The sequence below is a fragment of the Sceloporus undulatus genome, chromosome 4 (assembly GCF_019175285.1).
Source record: "Sceloporus undulatus isolate JIND9_A2432 ecotype Alabama chromosome 4, SceUnd_v1.1, whole genome shotgun sequence".
Classification (NCBI taxonomy): domain Eukaryota; kingdom Metazoa; phylum Chordata; class Lepidosauria; order Squamata; family Phrynosomatidae; genus Sceloporus; species Sceloporus undulatus.
In genome coordinates, this window is record NC_056525.1 from 248,182,252 (window position 1) to 248,203,062 (window position 20,811).

The following is a 20,811-nucleotide window of genomic DNA, read 5'->3' on the forward strand; positions in this document are numbered from 1 at the left end:
GTATCCGAACCCTGGCCTCCAGAGTCATAATCCAACACTCAAACCACTACACCACTCCGACTCTTCTGCTGCCATGTAGAAATACATAATTACCGTACTCCTAAAGCAGCAGTTCCCAAACTTTGCTCCTTCAGATGTTTTGGACCTCAGTTCCCAGAAGCTCCAGCCTCCTATGCCAATAGTCAGGAATTCTGGGAGCTGAAGTCCAAGACACCTGAAGGACTGAAGTTTGGGAATCACTGTCCTAAAAGATGTCCATCCAACCTTTTCTTAAACACTTCCAAAGATGGCAAGTCCACCCCCCCCCCTTTTGCTGTTGAACAATTCTTACGATAAACATTTCCTCCCAATGGCCTAATGACAAGACAGAAAGTGACGACTCCAAATCAATAAGCAATTTGCTGGCAATTGAGACTTAAACTTTTAGTTCAAGAAAAGCAGGAACAAAAAGAAAGAGCTGGTCATGTTGCAGTCATCCAACACCTTTGAAGAATCCAAGAAATCCACCCAATTCCCAAATGATCTTGGGCAAGACATACTCTCTCAGACTCCAACGAAGGCAATGGCAAACTTGCTGAGAAAGCCCCTTAGGGTTGCTATAAGAGTCTGCCCATAGGTCCCTTGGTCTGCCTGTGGTTGGCTGCCCCCAAGCTGTGATGCCACAATTGTGGTGACATCAGCATGCAAACTCTTGCTCCCTAAGAATTCTTGGCACAAGCAAGAACTGGCTGGAAGAAACTTCACAAAGGAGAGAAATGGTGGGCAGATACCACCTGATCTCTGAGCAGGTATTGTAGAACAGTCCAGACATATATGAAGCAATTAATTAGGAGGAGCGCCATTGTCTGCTAGGCTAGGCACCCACTGTCTTCTTTCTAGTGGTGTAGACTCAAGTCAATTGACTCCAACTTAAGCCAGACTCAAATTGCTTCAGTGACTTGACTTGGACTTAGTTTGGCGAGAATGATGCACAGACTCGACTTGAGACTTGTGTATTTTTAGTGACTGACTGGCTAGTGTCATTTGCTATGAGCAACAGGCAAGCTCTGCCCCCAAAGTACACGGGGCATTTCTCAGAAGGGAACAGCAAATGCATTAGGCAATGGGATTGAGGTAGAAGGATTCTTTTAAAGCTTTTGAAAAGCTTTAGAAGAATCCTCTGATGTGCACCAGGGACAGGCTGCCAAGCAGACCTCAAACCCCCACCGAGTCGGGAATTGAATCCTGTTCTCCAAAGTCCTAGTCCAACACTCAAGCCATGCTTGCTCTCATATATGTACGTGTCTCTGTGTGTATACACACACATATACAGGCTGAGCCTCCCTTATTGAAAATATTTGGGACCAAAAACGTTTTGGATTTTGGAGTTTTTCGGATTGTGGAACATTTTCATATACATAATGAGGTAGCTTGGAGATGGGACCCAAGTTGAAACACAACATTCATTTGTGATTGGTGTATACCTTATAAACATAGCCTGGGGGTAATTTTAAACATAAAGTTTTAATAACGTAATTTTTGTACTTGAAACATGAAAGTTTCTGTACACTGAACCATCAAAAAGCAAAGATGTCACTATCTCTGCCACCCATGAAGAAAGTTTTGGATTTTGGAGTATTTCAAAATTCGGAATTTCAGATAAAGGATACTCGGCCTGTATTGGAGAGGACGTGGTGGGGCTGTGGGGCTGTTTGGGGTTGTGTGTGTGTGTGTGTGTGTGAGAGAGAGAGAGAATAATAAACCCCTAGTTTTCCACAGTTGCCCACCTCAAACTACAGGAACAAAGCTGGTTACATCTTCCACCCCTCCATTGGCCAATATAGGGTTGCCATAGTCTGGTTTGGACAGGGTTTATCCAGATTATGAACCTGCTACCTGGTGCCCAGTGGAGATTTGAACTTGGATCTACCTGTTCCATCTCCATCATTTAAAAATTAGTCTATACTGGTTCTCTCAGATCAGCAGTTACTATTTAGAATGGTACCAAGGCTGTAACACAGTGGAAGAAAAAATATGTGACAATTAATGTGCTACATTTGCATAATTGGGATGCAAATTAGAACAATGTGCATAATTAGAGTGATTTAGAACATATGGAAATTGTGGTGTGTATTTGTTTGGGTGTGAGTGTGTGTGTGTGTGGAGAAAGGAACTGAAGCAGCTGAAAGGTGGTTTTTTGATGTAGAGGCCTTTAATAGGTGGGTAGAGAGTCCCAAACCCAGCAATGACCAAATCAATATGTTAGACTCATAGAATCATAGAGTTGGAAGAGACCCCAAGGATCATCCAGTCCAATCCCTCTCTGCCATGCAGGAAGACACCATCAGAGCCTTTCTAATAGATGGCCATCCAGCCTCTGTTTAAAAACCTCCAAAGAAAGAGATCCCACCACACTTCCAGGCACTGTCTTCTGCTGTCAAACAGCTCTTACAGTCAGAAGGATCTTCCTAATGATTAGATTGAATCTCTTTTTCTGTAGCTTGCATCCGTTGTTCCGTGTAGAAAACATGCTTGCTCCCTCGTCAATATGACATCCCATTCAAATATTTAAACGGGGCTATTATATCATCTCTTAACCTTCTCTTCTCCAGACTAAACATACCCAGCCGCCCAAGGTGCTCCTCAGAGAGGTTTGGGGTTTCCAGTCCTTCCACCATTTTGGTTGCCCTCCTCTGAACACTGTCCAAACAGAGTTATGCGGGTGTCAGTTGGATGTACAATGGGTCTTTGGTATCCACTGGGGTTTGGTTCCAGCACCCTCCATGGATACTAAAATCCATGGATACTCAAGCCCCATTAAATACAATGGCACAATAAGACAGTGTCCCTTGTATAAAATGGCAAAATCAAAATTTGCTTTTTGGAATTTGTGTATTTTAAAAATATTTACAAGCTGTGGATGCTTGAAAAAAAAATCAGTGACTATGAAGGGCTGACTGTACATCTGAGCAACCCACAAACACCAGCTTTGTCAGTTGTGAGGAAACAGATAATCTCCGTGTGTTGGGGGACTTCTGAGTGTTTCTGCCTAAACCTCCACATGGGAAAGGGGGGTTTGGGCCTGTATGCTAATGCCTGCCATTTGCCCCTTGTAGGATGGAAAGCTATCAGGACTACAATTGGTGTTCGCACAGTTACCAGAGTGGGGATGACGATGATGATTTCAGTGAGGGAGATGAGCTACCCCATGACCCTAACTTAGCCAAGGTGAGGTCCAGAAGCAACAGCCGCTCTCGCCGCCGCAATTCCTTCTTGGTGGATGAGTTGGACATGCTGATGGACAAGGCAGCTACTACCATCCAGGCTGCTTGGCGGGGGCACCTGGCACGGAAGCGCATCATGTGCGAGCACGCAGCTGCCTCCGTTATTCAGGCTGCCTGGAGGCGCTTCATCACCCGAGAGTACATGGCCATCCAGCGGGACCAGAGGTTCTCTGGGCAGGTCTATGGGCGCCGAAGGAAAACCCCTTCCCTGGTCTCCTTAGAGGACAGGAGAAGACCCCGAAGTCGTCCCACAAAGGATAAGGAGCATGCCGCCCAGGTTATTCAAGCCCACTACCGTGGGTATGTGACCCGACGGGCCCTCTCTGAGTGCAAAAAGGCAGCTGTCACCATCCAATCACACTGGAGGGGTTACCGCACAAGGCAGGAATTGGCCCAAAGTGGTCAACGCATGTACCATCATGGCAGCTCACGGGGGACCTACTACAGCCAACCCAGCTATGTGCCTGGCAGCACTGGATGGATGGGCCCCTATCCTCGCAAACATTGGCGCAAAGTCATGGTGGGAGACACCGAGGAGTGGGCAAGAGCACGGTCTCAGGCCCAGCCGCCTACACGGGAAAGAAAGCGTGTGGGAACCTCCCAGCCAAAATTGTGCCCTCAGTGCGGGAGGTGCAGCTCTGTCCGTATTCTGGAAGGGGTAGGCAAGGGCCCACCCTCTGAATCAGAAATGGACGACAGCGAGTGCGAGGGCCATTCTTCTCGCTCGACGTATGGTAGGCAGAGATGCTCAGCGTCCAAGGTCACAAAGCGCCAGGGACCTGCCCCTAGACCTCATTCTTATGGGGCCCACATGTCCTGCCAGACCAGTTCCAGATCCTATTACTCTGGCAGCCATCATGTGGTGACCGAAGACCAGCCACGGAGACAAGGCCGAGACCCCGGAGGGTTAGCCCAACGTTATGCCACGGGGCATACATCTGCCCGGCCCATCCGGGAGAGGAACACAACCCGGAGTTTCTCCTCCACCAGCCTCCAGCAGCAAGGAGCTCCAAGCCCGGGCACCTCTGACTGGCTTTATGAGAATTATTGTGCCCGCCGGATGGGTGAAGGCCAGAGACGGGTATTCAAGACGAGGAAACAGCTGTGGCAAGTGGCCCGGGCTGCCACTCTCATCCAGTCCTTCTGGCGGGGGTGGAAAGTCCGGCGGGCCTTGGCTGTCCAGCGGGAAGCTGCTACCAAGATCCAGTCAGCTTACCGTGGGTACAAGACTAGAATCTACCTTATAGAGGCAGGAGTGCTGAGTGAAGGAGATACAGATTAAAGCTGTTTTAGAGAGACAGTGTCCTGTTGTGTCCAATAAGAGGAACCGGGGTGGATGGGTTACTGTGCTCAGCAATGGCTCCTCTTCATCCTGGAGAGAAGTGACCAGTGGGGTCCCACAGGGTTCTGTTTTAGGCCCAGTGCTATTCAACATCTTTATCAGTGACCTTGGTGAAAGAATAGAGGGCATGCTTATCCAATTTGCAGATGACACTAAATTAGGAGGAATAGCTAATACCCCAGAAGACAGGATCAGAATGACCTTAATAGATTGGAAAGCTGGACCAAAGGTAAGAAAATGAATTTCATCACAGAGAAATGTAAGGTACTGCGCTTAGGGCAAAAATAAAAAATAAAATGCATAGATATAGGAGAGGAGACACCTAGCTTAATAAGACTACATGTGAAAGGCATCTAGGAATTGAAGTAGACCACAAACTGAACATGAGTCAACAGTGTGATACAGCAACTAACAAGGCCAATGCGATTTTAGGCTGCATCAATAGAAGTATAGTGTCTAGATCAAGGGAAGTAATAGTGCCACTCTATTCTGCTTTGGTCAGGCCTGGAATCCTGTGTCCAGTTCTGCCACCACAATTCAAAAAGGATATTGAGAAACTGGAGCGTGTGCAGAGGAAGGTGACCAGAATGGTGAAGGGTATGGAAACAATGCCTTATGAGGAGCAGCTTAGGGAACTGGTAATGTTTAGCCTGGAGAAGAGAAGGTTAAGGGGTAATATGCTTGCCCTGCTTAAGTATTTGAAGGGGTGTCACATTGAGGATGGAGCAAACTTGTTTTCTGCTTCTTCAGAGAATAGGACCCGGAGCAAAGGATGCAAGCTCCAGGAAAAAGAGATTCCACCTCAACATTAGGAGGAACCTCCTGACAGTAAGGGCTCTTTGACAGTGGAACACACTCCCTTGAAATGCTGTGGAGTCTCCTTCTTCATAGGTTTTTAAACAAAGATTGGATGGCCATCTGTCGGGGGTGCTTTGATTGTGAGTTCCTGCATGGCAGGGAGTTGGACTGGATTGCCCCTGAAGTGTTTTCCAACTCTATGATTCTATAATTCAATGGCTATTACAATTTACTTGACAGACTGAGAAGCCAAGTTAGCAAGGGTATCCTAAAATCATTTTGTCAGGATGGGCAGATGGGCTTGGTGGTGGTGGTGCTGAGCCAAGAGGGGTTTCAAACAGCCCCTTTGAGATCTGACGGAGGAATCATCTTCTGGGCATCCTCTCTGCCTTGTCCCAGCTGGCATGACCAAGGCTGGTCTCAGAGGCAACAACTCTAGGGCACAAACAGAGTGTTCATTCACATTGTAGCTGGGAGATATGGTTGGTGGTTGTTAAAGAGTGCCCTCAAGTCATTTTTTACTTGAAGCGACCCGAAGACAAACCTCTGCAATACTGTATTTGTTTGGGTGTGTGTGTGTGGTTCCATTGTCTTCCTTGGAGGCTGAGAGAGTGTGACTTGCTATAAGTTCTCCAGTGGGTTTCCATGCTCAACTAGGGATTTGAAACTTAGCCTTGCAGTTTGAGTGTTAGATGTGGTGTTTATAATAACTTGTAATACAACAGTGTGTAGTCATGCAACACTTATACAGTAATATAACATACAGTAATATTTCAATGATTGAGAACCAATGTGGTGTTGTGGTTTGAATGTTCAACTATGAGTCTGGAGGCTAGGGTTCGATTCCCAGCTCAGCCATGAAACCCACCTTAGGCATGCCATATGCTCTCAGCCTCAGGGGAAGGGAGTGGCAAACCTCTTCTGAACAAACCTTGCCAACAAAACCCCATGGCAGGGTTGCCTTGGGGTCGCTATAAGCTGGAAACAACTTGAAGGCACACAACACAAACACATACAAAGGCTAGGATGTCATCCAAAACAAAACCATTCAAGAGGAGGAAAGAAGGTCTGTTCATCCAAGGCAAAATAGGTCCAATGTGCTTCTTTTGTACAGAAAAGTGACTCTGTAGTGGCATCCATCCCACAAGGCTGCCTTTGCCGTTCCTGGTTTGCTAAATGTCCCCAGAAGGGAGCAGGTACTTTGGGACAAAGTAGGAGCACTGCCTCCACAAACAAGAAGTTTGTGATCCACTGCTTGTTCAGGGTCAGCAAATGAGGAACTCCAGCATTAAGATACCACTGGCAGGCTTCACTTTTCCTGGTTAGTATTCCCACTTCTCAGAGGAGGGAACAACAGGTTGCTTGTTTTTATATTGACATATGAAGTGGAAATTCACGGCTGAAAATGCTGCGTGAATGGGGAAAAACTCTACACATTTGCAGTTTTGATTAATATGTTCTCTCTAGGAATCTCTATGTCCTCCAGCTCAACTCTGCTGGAAGTTGACCATAGAGTTACACTAGAGGACCCATATGTTCTTAGAGAAACCACTTCTTTCTCTAGGCATTTGTAGGTCCTCCAGCATGATTCTTGATCAACATCTGGCAGATATGGACCACAGAGATGTACTGGAGAACCTGGAGGTTCCTAGAGAGATGTTCTCTTATGTAAAAAGAATAAGGCCTTTTTATGTGTGTTTTTTCCACATTCATGGGGGTCCTTTACCCCTAACCCCAGTGAATGTGGAGGGACTGCTGTATTCCAGTTTTGCCTGTGTTAAGGCTGTCCTAAAGGAACTAGGTCCATCAGATCCTGGAAGCTCAGTGGGATCAGTCTTGGTTAGTACTTGGAAGGGAGACCGCCAGTGAATCCTATGTGCTGGAGGCTACATTTCAGAGGAAGGAACTGGCAAAACCACTTTCAGAGGATTCCTTGCCTAGGAAAACCCTATGAAATTCATGGAGAACTTGAAGGCACAGACACACAGAGACTACACTGCTAGTTAACTTCCTGGGATGAACCCAGAGATCCACTCTCTGCCTTGTTCAGAGTTTTGGAAATAATTATCACATCCCACTTTCATTATCTTTTCCTCCAAATCGAAAAGCCTCAAATATTTTAGCCTTTCTTCACAGGGCAGATCATGTTCAGGGGGTGCAGATAAAGGTGGAGGGAATGAGGATATTGCTCACCAAATAAAAATTCTGTCTCCAGTAATGAACTTTTCCTTAGGTCTTCACATTTCTAGCAGGATCCAGTTAACATTTACAAACAGTGTTTAAGCACCCAAAGAAAAGGAGCCGGCCATGAAAGCCTTCAACTTTGACAAATGCATTCTCTGAAGATGCCAGCCACAGACGCTGGCAAAACATCAGGAACAAACTCTTCTAGAACATGGCCACATAGCCCAAAAAACCCACAAAAAACTATGGATGCCAGCCATGAAAGCCTTTGACTTCACAACCTCTGCACTGTTTAACATTAAAATCAACCTTTTTTAAAAAACCAGACATGAATGCTCAGTCACTCTGGAAGTGTGTGTATGTTGTGGTATTTTTGGCAATTGTTGAGTTCCCCCACTGGGTTAGAAAAACAGCCCCTGGATTTCCTGAAGTTACCCACCCCTAGCTTAGGATTTTTATCACACCAGCCTGCTGTCCCACCACAACTGTGCTAATTTGTGAATGGAAGCATACCGGTTTGGTATCATTTCTTACTCTACTTTTCCCCAAGATCGTGCTTTGGTGACCTATGGCCATGTTATCCATTTTCCGTACTGCCAAAAGCCATCTTTCAGGAGCAAAAGAAGGATAAGTGATTATAGCTGCCAACCGCCTCCTGAAGCTACTTGCTGTGTGAATGTGTGCACAGCAGGCTGCTGTGCACTTTGGGAAGGTGTAGGCTGCCATGTGTGCTGCTTTTCTTCCTCTCTAATACCCAAAACTCGATGTGCTATGTGCACATTCACACAAGAACTCTATGCTTTAGGAGGAAGGGGAGAAGGACAAGAGATCATGGCTGCCACCTGCCTCCTGAAACAGCTGCTATGTGAATGGGAAGGTGCTAGCAGCCGAAATCATTGCTTTGCCCCTCTCCTGAAGTGTAGGGCTGCTGTGTGAATGTGCACACAGCAGCCTGCTTTGGGAAGGTGTTAGCAGCCATGATCGCTGCAAGAAGCAGAGGAGCAGAATCACTCCTGAGAAGTGGAACTGCCACGGAAGGGACCTATTGCAACAAGGCAGTAATGGAACAGCAGCGAGATTGAGAGCCTAGTGATGGCTTTTGCCCGTCAATGAAAAGGTGTATTACAGCAACAAATGGAATGCAACACAGAAGCAGTACGGACTCAATGTTGTGTGATGAGTACCGGCCAAAGATGTTTTTATCCTCTTAAAATTCCACTTTTATAACCTTAGAATGATGCACAGGAGGAAAGCCCCCTGCCCATGTCTGCTTGCTATCAATTCTTTTCTTTCCCCAATAAATAAAAGAGACAGACTCTTGGTAGCCCCTGGTGCCAGCTACATTTTATTGGCTCTTTTGCCTGAAAAAGTCTGCCAAGCTGCCTTTTCCTTCTCCGCAGACCCCATAGCTTCCTATAGCTTCCAGGCTCTTGAGAAAACTGCATTGTGTCACACTGCCAGTGGGTATGATTGTGGAGTTTATCAGACAAGGGAAAGAAAGATGGGCTGTTTCTTCCTTTGCTGGACCCATGAATGCAGTCCTGCTGTTCAGTTCCTTGTGATAGTGTCATTATTCCTACTTGTTACAAACAGGGAAACAGACTGGGAAAGAGAGTGCCCCCTTTTGTTCTCCCACAAGAGGGTTTTCCTCATCTTTGGACACACGGCTGTCCTGTCTCCGCAGTGTGTCTTGAAGGGAGACGTAGGTTGGTCAAGCTTGCACAGTGTAATGATTTTTCTAAGCCCCCTTTTCTGAACCCAGCCTCCACTGGCTCCTTTTTGATCTGCCAGTGTAGTTTTCTTCCAGTGAATTCAAAACCCCTACCTGTTCAATGACAGAAGCACACTGGAAAGCAAATCTTTGATCAATGGGAAGGATTCAAGGTAGTCCCTGGCATTGTTTGTCTGTTCCATCAATGCAACATCCCATGACACCTTCTGCCACCAGAGCAGAATTTTAGTGAGGTGGGAGAAGGCATATGACAGATTTCCCAATCTTCATTGTAAGGACCACATGGAATGCTCCAGAACAAAGCAAACTAATGCTTACCCCTAAGGAATGGCAACAGAGGTACTCAGAGGGCAGAATGTACCTCGCCAGTAGCCACCTATCAAGAATAACGTCCCTGCTTTGCACTTTGGGGACAGGCTTAGGAACACACCTTCTCCTACTCCTGGGATAGAAATGCTCACCAAAGCATCATGGATTTCTCCTCCCTCACCTTAAGGAAGCAGACCTATCAGAAAGGCTGGGACAGAGGTGAAAGGTCAGAAGGAGTCTACAAGCACCTCCCTGATAAGGGGGCACATCCATAGCCCCCTCCGCCAGGGTTCTTTGCCACCTGCCTGCAGTTCCATCTATAATTATTCAACAGTGGATTTCATAAGCAATCTGTGGCTGGAACATCAGTCCCTGATTGGCAAAGAGTTCGTTGGCTTCTGGGGGCCGGTCTTCTTCTCCTTCCAGTGTCTGGGTGGCTTGATCTTGTAGTTGGTCTGGGAAGACCCCAGCCAAGCCTTGGGGGTCCTTGTAGGTGGCAAAGAGGGGCTTGTTGCGGTCAATGACGAACATCTCATGGCCCCTCTCGTCCCGGTACTCTTCCAGCTGGGCAAAGGTGGTGGGTCCATCTGAGTAGTCATTGACATAGAGAATGTTCTCCTCTTTCCTGGCCTTCTTCCGCTTGCGGTGTTTCCGGTAGATCATGATCACCAGGAGGAGGGCAACCAATGCCAACAAGGAAATGGCCACAGCAATGGCAGTCTGGGTGGCCATGCTGAGGGCATTGAAGTCCATGCTCTCCATGTCATAGAGGGGCTCCTGGCTGATGTCCACTGAAGCTGGGTAGCCCCGTGATGTCTGCTGCTGCTGCTGTTGCTGCTGCTGGGAAAGGTTGACCATGAGATGGAAGAACACTCGGGCCGTGCCACCCGGGTTGGAAGCCTCGCACTCGTATTTGCCAGCGTGTGCCACCGTCACATTGTTGAGAAAGAGCATCCCGCTCCCCGTGTCCGACTGCTCAAAACGCTCCCCCACACTGCGCTCGCTCAGCTCAAAGGTTCCTCCTGGCACTCGGGCACTGCTGGCTTTAGAGCCTCCTGCTCGCCAATGTGCCAGCTTGCGCCACGTCACCAGTGGCTGTGGGTAGCCTGATGCCTGGCAAGAGACCCGCAAATCATCTCCCAGTCTGGCCATCACCTCGAGAGGCTCCACTTGCACTACTGGTGGGATACAGATCAGGCTGTTGCCGGAGACATCCATCAGGCTCTGGTAGACCAAGCGTGGGGGCTCTGAGCACACAATCTTCTTATCTAGTGGACCCAAGAGCCGCTGACCTTCCTCTTTGATCCAGGAGCTAAGCCAGTGGAGAGAGCAGTCACATCGCCAGGGGTTTTCTGCCAGGAGAAAACAGAGCATTGCTGTTACTTAGGATTCTTGCACCCAAATCTGAAGACAATTACTGCCCCCAACTCCCATTTCTATCACTTAAGAATCTTGCCCCAACTTCTATGTCAATGGTTCTCATAGAATCATAGAGCTGGAAGGGACCACAAGGGCCATCCAGTCCAACCCCATTCTGCCATGCAAGGATACACTATCAAAGCACTCCTGACAGATGGCCATCCTGCTTCTGTCTAAAAACCTCCAAAGAAGGAGACGCCACCACCCTCCAAGGCAGCATATACCCCTGTCGAACAGCTCTTGCTGTCAAGTTCTTCCTAATATTAAGGTGGAATCTGTTTTCCTACAGTTTGATTCCATTGCCCCATTTCCTAGTCTCTGGAGCAGCAGAAAACAAGCTTGCTTCATCCTCAATTTGACATTATTTCACATATTGAAATATGGCTATCATGTCATCTCTTAATTGTCTCTTCTCCAGGCTAAATCTACCCAACTCCCCAAGCTGCTTCTCATAGGGCATGGTCATTTCCAGATCTTTTATCATTTTGGTTGCCCTCCTCTGGACATGTCACTAACCCTGATCCTCCAGATGCTTGGGACTGTGACTCTCAGAATGCTTCAGCATTGGCCATACTGGCTGGGACTTCAGGGATCTGAAGTCCTAAACACCTGGAGGGCCAGATATTGGTGTACTCTCCTTCGTTGGAGGTGTTTAAACCAAGGTTGGATGAGCAGCTTTCATGACTGAACAGTGGCAATTTCTGCAATCCCAGTAAATGAAGTGGTACACTGAAGGCCATAACAAATAGCTGCACAGCTTTCAAGAATGGATTAGTGTATGTGCAACTCTCTTTCGTGGATTTTGGATTTTGCTTTATTTTGCTCTGTGACCAGTACTGTATCTGAAGAAGCAGGCTTATATCTATGAAAGCTCATGCTAAAATAAAGTGGGGGGGAAAACAGTATGTAGAGAGATTTTTTAACAGCTTTGAGACTAATGAAAGAATAGTTGGCAGCATGAGCTTTTGTAGACTTAAGTCTACTTCCTTAGATGCCAAATGCATCTGAAGTAGATTTAAATCTAAGAAAGCTCATACTGCCAACTTCTTTCTTTAGTTACATACTATTCTACAGACTAACACAGCCGTATCTTTGAATTCTACTACCATGGAAAAAAACGGTCTCATATGTAGTTCTGGATTCCTTTTCCTTTCTTTCTTTTATGTTCCCTCCCTCCCTCCCTTCTTCACCCATAAGGACCTGTTACCCCAATGCCAGTGTAACTCACAATTAATATACAATTAATATTTATTACATGTTATTAAATCATTTATTGGTTCAGCAGCTGAGAGGGTTTGGACTGAGTCAGGAGGTGCGCTCCTGGCCAGCAGGTGGTGCTAAGGGGCTGTCTGTGGTGCTGGCCTCCCTCACCTGTCAGGCGCAGCACCTGGAGGCTGATGAGGGGCTGCAGAGCCATGCGGCTGATGGTGCGGAGGTTGTTCTTGCTCAGGTCTAGCAGCGCCAGCGAAGTCAGCCCAGCCAGGGCCTGGTCTTCCAGAGTCTCTATGCTGTTCTCTTGCAAGTGGAGTTCTTGCAGCCTCTGCAAAAGGAGAACCGGGCCACAAGGTTACTTACTCTTGTTAACAGCACTGGGGGCGTTTCAATGTCTTATTCTTTATTTTTACTACTGCTGCTTCGTCTCTCCACCGGATTCTTTTGCCTGATCCAATATTGCTTTAAGCCAGTGGTTCTCAACTTTCCTAATGCCGCAACCCTTTAATACAGTTCTTCATGATGTGGTGACCCCCAATCATGAAATTGTGGTGTCTCGGTTCCTAAGACCATTGGAAATATGTGTTTTCCAATGCTCTTAAGCAACCCCTGTGAAAGGGGTCGCTACCCACAGGTTGAGAACTGCTGCTTTAAGTTGTTATGCAGTGGTGTCATTAGGAGGGTGCGGAGGACACAAACAGCATCAGGTGATACCATCAGAAGGGGTGACACTGGACAGCGGCAAAATGTCCCAAGGTCCCTCCCCTGGAAATAAAGGGGGAATTCTTCTTGGCATGTTGCTCCTCCCTTTTTTGGAGAGCCAGCATGAAGTAGTGGTTTCAGTGTTGGGCTACGACTCTGGAGACCAAGATTTGATTTCCGGCTCAGCCATGAAACTCACTGTGTGACCTTTGACAAGTCACTTGCTCTCAGTTTCATGGGAAGGCAATGGCAAACCTCTGAATAAATCTTACCAAGACAGGTTAACCTTAGGGTTGCCATAGTTTTAAGAAGTTTTAATATTATGGTTTGCCATGATTGCTATGAGGGCTAGCATGATGTAGTGGTTTGAGCAATAGACTAGGGTACGGGGAGACCAGGGTTCGAATCCCGACTTGACCATGGAAACTCACTGGGTGACCTTGGGCAAGTCACATTCTATCATCTTCAGAGAATGGCAATGGCAAACCACTTCTGAAGAAACTTGCCAAGACAAATCCATGAAAACCCCTTAGGGTCACCATCACCATTGGTCAGAAATGACTTGAAGGCACACAACAATGACAACAACATGACTAATGCAATGGCGGTAACAATGTCCCCCAGCCCTCAACCTTGTCCCCTGCGGGTCCCACCTCCAGATCACAGAAGGTGAAGTCAGGCAGCCGGGTGATCTGGTTGCCAGCCAGGTAGAGAACGCGCAGATGCTCCAAGCCCTTGAAGATGCTGCTGTTGATGAGGTGGATCCGGTTGCCATTCAGTGCCAGTTCCAGCAGCCGGTTCTGGTTGCGGAAGGCGCCGGGCTCCAGTGCTGAGATCGTGTTGTTCTGCATGTAGAGGTATTGCAGGCCAGAAAGTGAGGCCAGGTCTTGCTGGTGGATTTGTGTGATGCTGTTGTCTTGGAGGAAAACTGTCTGCAGGACCAGGGAGAGAGAGATATGTAAAAGAGACAAACATGATCAGTCAGAGGAATCCAGAGCCAGGAATGCAACATCTGGATGGTCATGTCTAAGTGGCATTGCACTGATATAATGGTGTAGTGGAGACACACTCTTGATCAGCCCTAGCCTGCCTTATGAATGCTGGTTTCATGGGTTGCATTTGCAGAAGACCGGCGAGGAGATTTTAGTAATAGTAATCCTCCATCCATTTGTGTTGTGTGCCTTCAAATTCCTTCTGACTTATGGAGAGATCCTAAAGCAAACATATTACGGGGCTTTCTTGGCATGTTTTTTTTAATAAGGGCTTTGCCATTGCTATCCAACTTGGAGGCACACAGCAACAAATAAACCCATCTTTACTTTTATTCCCCCACTCCACCAATAATTTAGCTATGATTTGCACTTTCATTGACTTAGTATTACTTCACTGTATCCCTGAACCTAAACTGAGCGTAACTGGATTGGGCTTTCCAGATCATTCCAGCATGGGACACTGAAAGGGAACTTGAGAAAAGAGATTTCTACTTCCAAGCATTCAGATCAGTAAGGTTGTTGGCGAGGGGGATGCCAACTAACAGTGCAGTCTGGGGACAAACCAACCCAAATGCAGCCAAACAATATTGCATCAGATTAGCAGAGCGCAAAAACCAAAGAACACCCAGCTATTGGTATTGGCAACAGACTGACCCACTTTTCATACTCAAAAGAAAACTCACAGATGTAGTTGTTCATCCAGAGTTCTGGAGGTTTTGGATGGTATGCTGTGTAGAATATCATACAATATATACACACTCTGACTTCTCTTGATCAGCTTCCGTCTGCTCCAACCAACTCTCCAACTACTCCAGACTAACCCACACTGACCATTCTCCTGGTCCACTTATATAGGAGGGTGGTTCTGAGTCATCACTCTGTGCCACACAGTATGGTGCAAGCTTGATGCAACTTTGCCTCATGCCATGTGCCCATATGACTCATGGCTGTCTGTGATTGTCACACAGATTACATGTCACTTATCAATCAAATGATTTCTTCTTTTGTTTCAAGCATAATTACTCCAACAAAGAGTTGCCTGGAATTGGGAGCTAACATACCCTTGATTTGTTTCAGTTTGATAGGGATGCTCCCAATTAATCTTCTGTCCTCCCACTTTTTAGCTGCTTTTAGAATGCCCCAGGTTATCTCTCCTTCTCCCACTTTCTCCCTTCGGCCTCAACCTGCTTCAGTTGCTGCAAACTGGGTTCAATGTGCAAAAGGAGTACTCATTGGAGGGAGAGGAGGTGGAATCTAGCTCTTCCCAGTTGGCTCAGGCAGAAGTAAACTGCTGCAGCCTCTCCTAGGTTATCTGCCCTTCCTCATTAATAACTTGTGCTATCCTAAGCACACTCTGAGGTTGCTTGGCCACACATGCCCTAATTTGCAGCCAGGAAATGTTAGAGGGTATGAGCTACCTGATCTTTCTGTCTGACACATACCTGGGTGGAAGGATGGATGCTGCCAGGGATCTCCTTGAGGCCCAAAGAGCCACACTCCACAGTCATGCTGTAGCAGCGGCAGGTGGAAGGACAGATCTGAGCCTGGACTGCCATGAGCCCCAGAAGGAAGAGGGAGACAAGAGAGGCCTCCACCGGGGCCATCCTAGACCTGCTGCTGGTGAGAGAGAGGAGAAGCAAAATTCAGTTAACACAAATTTTATATCATTTATATGTTGTTGTGTGCTTCCAAGTCATTTCCAACTTCTGGTGATCCTATTATAGGGTTTTCTTGGCAAGACTTGTTCAGAGGGGGTTTGCCATTACCATCCTCTGAGGTTGAGAGAATGTGACTTGCCCAAGGTCACCCAATGGGTTTCAAGGCCAAGCTGGGAACTGAACTCTGGTCTCCAAAATATTCTACTCTCTCTCTCTCTCTCTCTCTCTGTTGTGTATTTTCAAGTTGTTTCCGATTTATAGCAACCTTACGGAGAACCTGTCATGGGGTTTACTTGGCAAGATTTGTTCAGAAGAGGTTTGCCATTGTCTTCCCTGAGGCTGAGAGTATGTGACTTGTCCAAGGTGCACCTGGTGGGAATCATGGGCAAGCTGGGATCCACTACACCATGCTGAGTCTCATATTTAATTTACATCCAGTCTCTTTATTTGATTAATTTAATTTATGTTGTTGTTGTTATCCATCCCATCAACTTCAAATGTATGGTGACCCTCAAGAATGAGAGAACCCTAAGTCACCCTATCATCAGCCATACTGCTAAGGCCTTGCAAGCTCAGGGCAGCCATGCCAATTTATAATAATAATAATAATAATAATAATAATAATAATAATAATAATAAATATGTATTTATATCCCGCCTCTTCCGATTTAGGATCGAGGCAGGTAACAGCAAAGTAAATACAATATACAACAATAAAAACAACAAGCCCCACAGAACCCTGACCCAACCCTCCCTCCCAACTATAAAATTAAACAGTAACAAAAGTTTAAAAAGTATATAACGACACATCAAAGTTAAAAACAAATCACAAATAAGACAAATAATAAAAGGGGGATTCAACTGGTTCTGGACATTATCAATCGGGGAAGGCATGCCGGAAGAGAAAGGTTTTTGTCGCCTTTTTAAAAACCTCGAGTGAGGATAATTGGTGAATCTCTTCTGGAGGTCATTCCAAGTTTTTGGAGCGGTGACAGAGAAGGACCTCTGGGAATTTCACCACCAGTCTGGTCTTTCTGGATTGTAAGAGGTTTTTCCCGGAGGATTGGAGCGTATGAGAGGATTGTATGGGAGGAGGCGTTCCTTCAAGTAGACTGGACCCAGGCCATGTAGTTCCTCTCTAAACTACAAATCTCAGGATTCCACAGGATGCAGATCAACAACAGGTTTATATACCAAACTCTTAGCTGATGTTTTTCACGCCCACTTTGCAAATCCACAGGACCGTCATTTATACGTAGCCACTGCAACTGAAGTACTGGACTAAACTCCTTCTTAAAACCAACTCATAGTTCTTTCAAAACCCATTATAAAACAAGCAGACAGCTTCCATGCAGCACCGAGAATCATTTTTCACCCCTCACAGGCTGAGGGAAATAGAGCCTGAAAGCCGGGGTGGTGGGGGTGGATGACCTGAAGGGAGAGAAGCAGGGATGAGTGTGCCTGCAGGGACACAAAAGCTGGGATCCTGTTGGCGCTCTATACATTTGCCAGGGTCACTCAGCAGTGATATGGAGGGAAGGAAGATGACAGCTCACTGAGATCCTACATTGCCAGGGTAGTGTAAAAATTTTGTAGGTGGAACCATTACATTGCCCCACTTGCCCACTTCCAGGACTCATGATTTTACTGCAATAGCATCCCTGAATGATGGCCTAAATGCCATCAAGGCACCAGATCCCATCGGATCTTTGAGGTTAAGCAGGGTAAGCCCTGGTTAGGACTTGGATAGAAGACTGCTGATGACTCTCAGGTGTTGCAGGCTACCTTTCAGAGGAAGGAATTGGCAAAAGCACCTCTCAAGATTCCTTGCGTAAGAGCTTTATGCAATTCATGGGGTTGACATAACTTGACAGGAGATTTGAAAGCACTCACACACATGGATAGCAGAGGTGGGAAGGAAGTGAAAATGTGTCTGGTTATGGCACAAGAATAGCATTTATGGTCTCAGCAGATAAAATTAGAGAATCATAGAGTTGGAAGAGACCCCAAGGGCTGTCTGGTCCAATCCTCTCCATGCAGGAACTCACAATCAAAGCATCCCCAACAGATGACCATCCAGCCTCTGTTTAAAGACCTCCAAAGAAAGGGACTCTACCACTCCCCAAGGGAGTGTGTTCCACTGTCAAACAGCTCTTACTGTCAGGAAGTTCCTCTGAATGTTTAGGTACAATTTATTTTCCCATAGTTCTGTGTTCATTGTTCTGGGTCCTATTCTCTGGAGCAGCAGAAAACAAGCTTACTCCATCCTCAATATGACATTCCTTCAAATATTTAAACAGGGCTATCATGTCATCTTTTTTCCAGGCTAAACATACCCAGTTCCCTAAGAGCCTTTACATACCAGCCTGAAAGGCTGGCATGGGAGCAAAGTCGGGGCGTAGCGTCCTCACAATACACGCCCGACTCCACTCTCCTAGGGCACCCTGACGCCACATGCTGCTCTAGAAAGAACTAGACAAATCAAAGATATAATGCTGAATGCTAAGGTAAGGATTGTCCAGACCATCGTATTTCCCATCATTGTGTATGGATGAGAGAGCTGGAAAGTTGACTAGGGCCTGAAACAGATGGGCTGAAAAAACTACAGTGGGACCAGAAAGAGAATCAACTCATTTGAGATGTGGTGCTGGAGAAGAGTGCTGAGGATACTGTGGATGGCCAAAAAGACAAACAAATGGGTCCTTGAACAGATCAAACCTGAACTCTCCCTAGAAGCCTGGATGATGAAACTGAGGACGTACTTTGGCCGTAACATGAGGAAGCATGAATCATTAGAGAAGACAATGATGCTGAGAAAAGAGGAGGGCAGCACAAAAAGAGGAGGACGACACACCAGATGGTTAGACCTGATCTGGGAGGCTATGAGCCTGAGCTCATGTTGAGGGCTGGGAATCTTGGAGACATCTCACCCATGGGGTCAGCATGAGTTGAGGTCTATCTAAGGGCAGTTAATAACAACAACAACAAAAAAGTGGATGGCCACTTCAGGAATGCATTTGTTGTGTATTCCTGCATGGCAGGGCTTTGACTATATGGCTGTTGCAGCCCCTTTCCTCTCTAAGATTTTATGGGGATGAAAGGCATATGAAATCATACAATGGACATAAATTTGAATAAGTCACATTGGCCAATATCTGCCAGCTCTGAGCAGCCTATTTCTCCAATGTCTTCCTTCCGTCGAGGCCACTGCACTATGGCCCTCTTCCTCCTCACAGTTTTTCTTCACTCCAGGCTGCTGGATCCCTTAGATGCTGTCATTTCCCCTCTGGAATAACAGCCATGAGAGCCACTGGATTCAACCATTGGCTGTTACCACGGTACTGGGCCCATAGCAACCAGCATCTAAAAATATAGATACCCATGGGTGCTGCTGGATCTTCACCTCCTGGGGAAGCCTCCAGCAGAGCAGGATTCAGAAGGAAACCAGAGAAGGGGTTGCCAAAATACAATGCACTCACCTTGCTTCCCTGGCATCGGAGATCTGGGCGGTTATGCAACTGGCACGGCTTCCCTACTGCCCCCCGAAGAGGGGATGGACAGTTCAGTAGCTCCTAAACCTATTAGAGGCTTTGTCCATTGTCGGGAACAATCAGGGCAAAGCCCCATAATGCTAGAGGCATCCCGATGGGTGATTAGAGCAGGGAAGCAGTCTACCCCTGGGTGGATTGGGATGCTCTCTCTAGAAGTCACTCCCACTCAGAGACAGAGAAAGAAAGCCAGTGGGTTGGAAACATGAGTAGGATGAGTTTGGACGAAAGTTATCAATGCTGAAAGAATACATCATTTTGGGAAGCAAAGATTTTCAATTGGTTTCCCTATGGGTTTTTTTGCATAACTGGGGAAGATCTCCCCCATTAAATTTAGTAGCTTATTTGAACTGGAGGCTTCACTAGCCAGCGGTTTAAAGAGTGGCTAAGATCCTATTTGACTTGACGTATTTATGTACTGTAGAGGTAAGGGAGCTGATGGCTGCCAGCCAGACACTGACATGGAATTTTACCACCATTGTAAAAGTAGGAAAATAGTGCCTTTGGTGATACCTATCGCACGATGCTATCTTTGTCTCATTGCTGCCTTATCTTCAAAGCATGGTTAGAGCATGCCTTGTCACTGATGGAGAAAACCTGTCAATAAGTTTTCAATTGCATGGGTATAACATTAGTCCTCAGGTATAGTAAATTATTCCTGTGGCAATTCCTGGATTGCATAGTCATGTGGTGTCAGTATCTCTTCCTTTCCCCTCCCTCACTATTCCAGAACATTTTTGTTAAATTGCATTAGCACAATTCTGGAATTGCATCAACACACACATACACACACACAAATGAAAGGCACACTGAGTAGGGCATAGCATGAGGGTGGAAGCGAGAGCATGGAACCAGCAACAGCCTGGTCATGCTGTTGAAGAGATGTGTGATAGGGAGTGCTCCCCAAAAGGTATGTATATATTTTCTTTCATTAATACAATTGCAGTGTGAATGTGGGTCGTGTGATAAGGCCCATGGTGGGAGATTTCCTGGTGCCCTCCATGACCACAGTGGCTGCCTGCGTCGTGGGGGCAGAGCTATGTGTGGGCATTGTCCAGCCTGTACAAAATGGGAAAAAAACCCTGCTCCACAAGGAAGATACTGGATATCGCCCTGTGCAGCACTGGGAAGAGTGGTTAAGCCAAAAGGATTCTAGACATCAGGGCTGTACAGAAGGGTGTCGGGACACTGTCCCTTTTCGTCATGGATTGGGGCCACAGCAACCACACACTGTGGTCTCCGCAGGGAGCAAAAAGAAGCCACAAAAGGGGGCTTCTTTTTAGCTCCCTGGAAGGGTGACGTAGCCGCAATGAGGCGGCATGATGGTGCCCCTTCTGCGCTGCGCCCCTTCTGTGCTGCACTGGAGTCATGCTATGATGCCGCACGCCATCTAGAAGGATATGTGGCATCATGGAGTGATGGGGCAGAGTCACGGTGTCCAACATTGTGGACACAGCACTGTGGCTCTGCAGATAGGTCAGCATAAAGTGCCAGTCCGTATTGGACCAAAGTCTCTAACTCTGTCCCCTCCTCTCTGCCAATTCCAGGGATCACCTGTAATAATATTTTAGTGCTCCAGTTGGCTGAACCTCCAACTCAACAGACTTAACATACTCAACACCAGGAGGCATAAAGTTTGCTAAAGTTCATAG

General features: G+C 46.7%; 2 protein-coding genes across 5 annotated transcripts in view; one reads left to right on the forward strand and one right to left on the reverse strand.

Annotated features, from left to right (window-relative positions):
• The first annotated feature begins 702 nt into the window (after positions 1–702).
• Positions 703–4,647, forward strand: LOC121929785 (abnormal spindle-like microcephaly-associated protein homolog). The gene is made up of 2 exons (XM_042465683.1): positions 703–788; positions 3,096–4,647. Exon 2 carries the CDS (start codon positions 3,097–3,099, stop codon positions 4,543–4,545), a length of 1,449 nt encoding a protein of 482 aa, XP_042321617.1. The 5' UTR covers positions 703–788; position 3,096; the 3' UTR covers positions 4,546–4,647.
• A 4,270-nt stretch (positions 4,648–8,917) lies between these two features.
• LRRC24 (leucine rich repeat containing 24) overlaps positions 8,918–20,811 on the reverse strand; it is a 44,337-nt gene continuing 32,443 nt past the window's right edge. The window contains exons 1-5 of one of the 4 annotated variants that reach the window (XM_042461534.1): positions 19,091–19,282; positions 15,396–15,567; positions 13,615–13,893; positions 12,419–12,587; positions 8,918–10,980 (exon numbers count right to left, since the gene is read on the reverse strand). In XM_042461534.1, the coding sequence (XP_042317468.1) occupies positions 9,956–10,980; positions 12,419–12,587; positions 13,615–13,893; positions 15,396–15,557 (1,635 nt within the window). In that variant the 5' untranslated portion in view covers positions 15,558–15,567; positions 19,091–19,282 and the 3' untranslated portion in view covers positions 8,918–9,955. Of the gene's footprint in view, positions 10,981–12,418; positions 12,588–13,614; positions 13,894–15,395; positions 15,571–19,090; positions 19,283–20,811 lie in introns of those variants that run through there. The other 3 variants (XM_042461535.1, XM_042461533.1, XM_042461532.1) reach the window with 3 other exon arrangements.

Bases quoted from the DNA above. Each gene is read 5' to 3' on its own strand.
- LOC121929785 (XM_042465683.1), top strand. From the start codon at position 3,097: ATGGAAAGCTATCAGGACTACAATTGGTGTTCGCACAGTTACCAGAGT.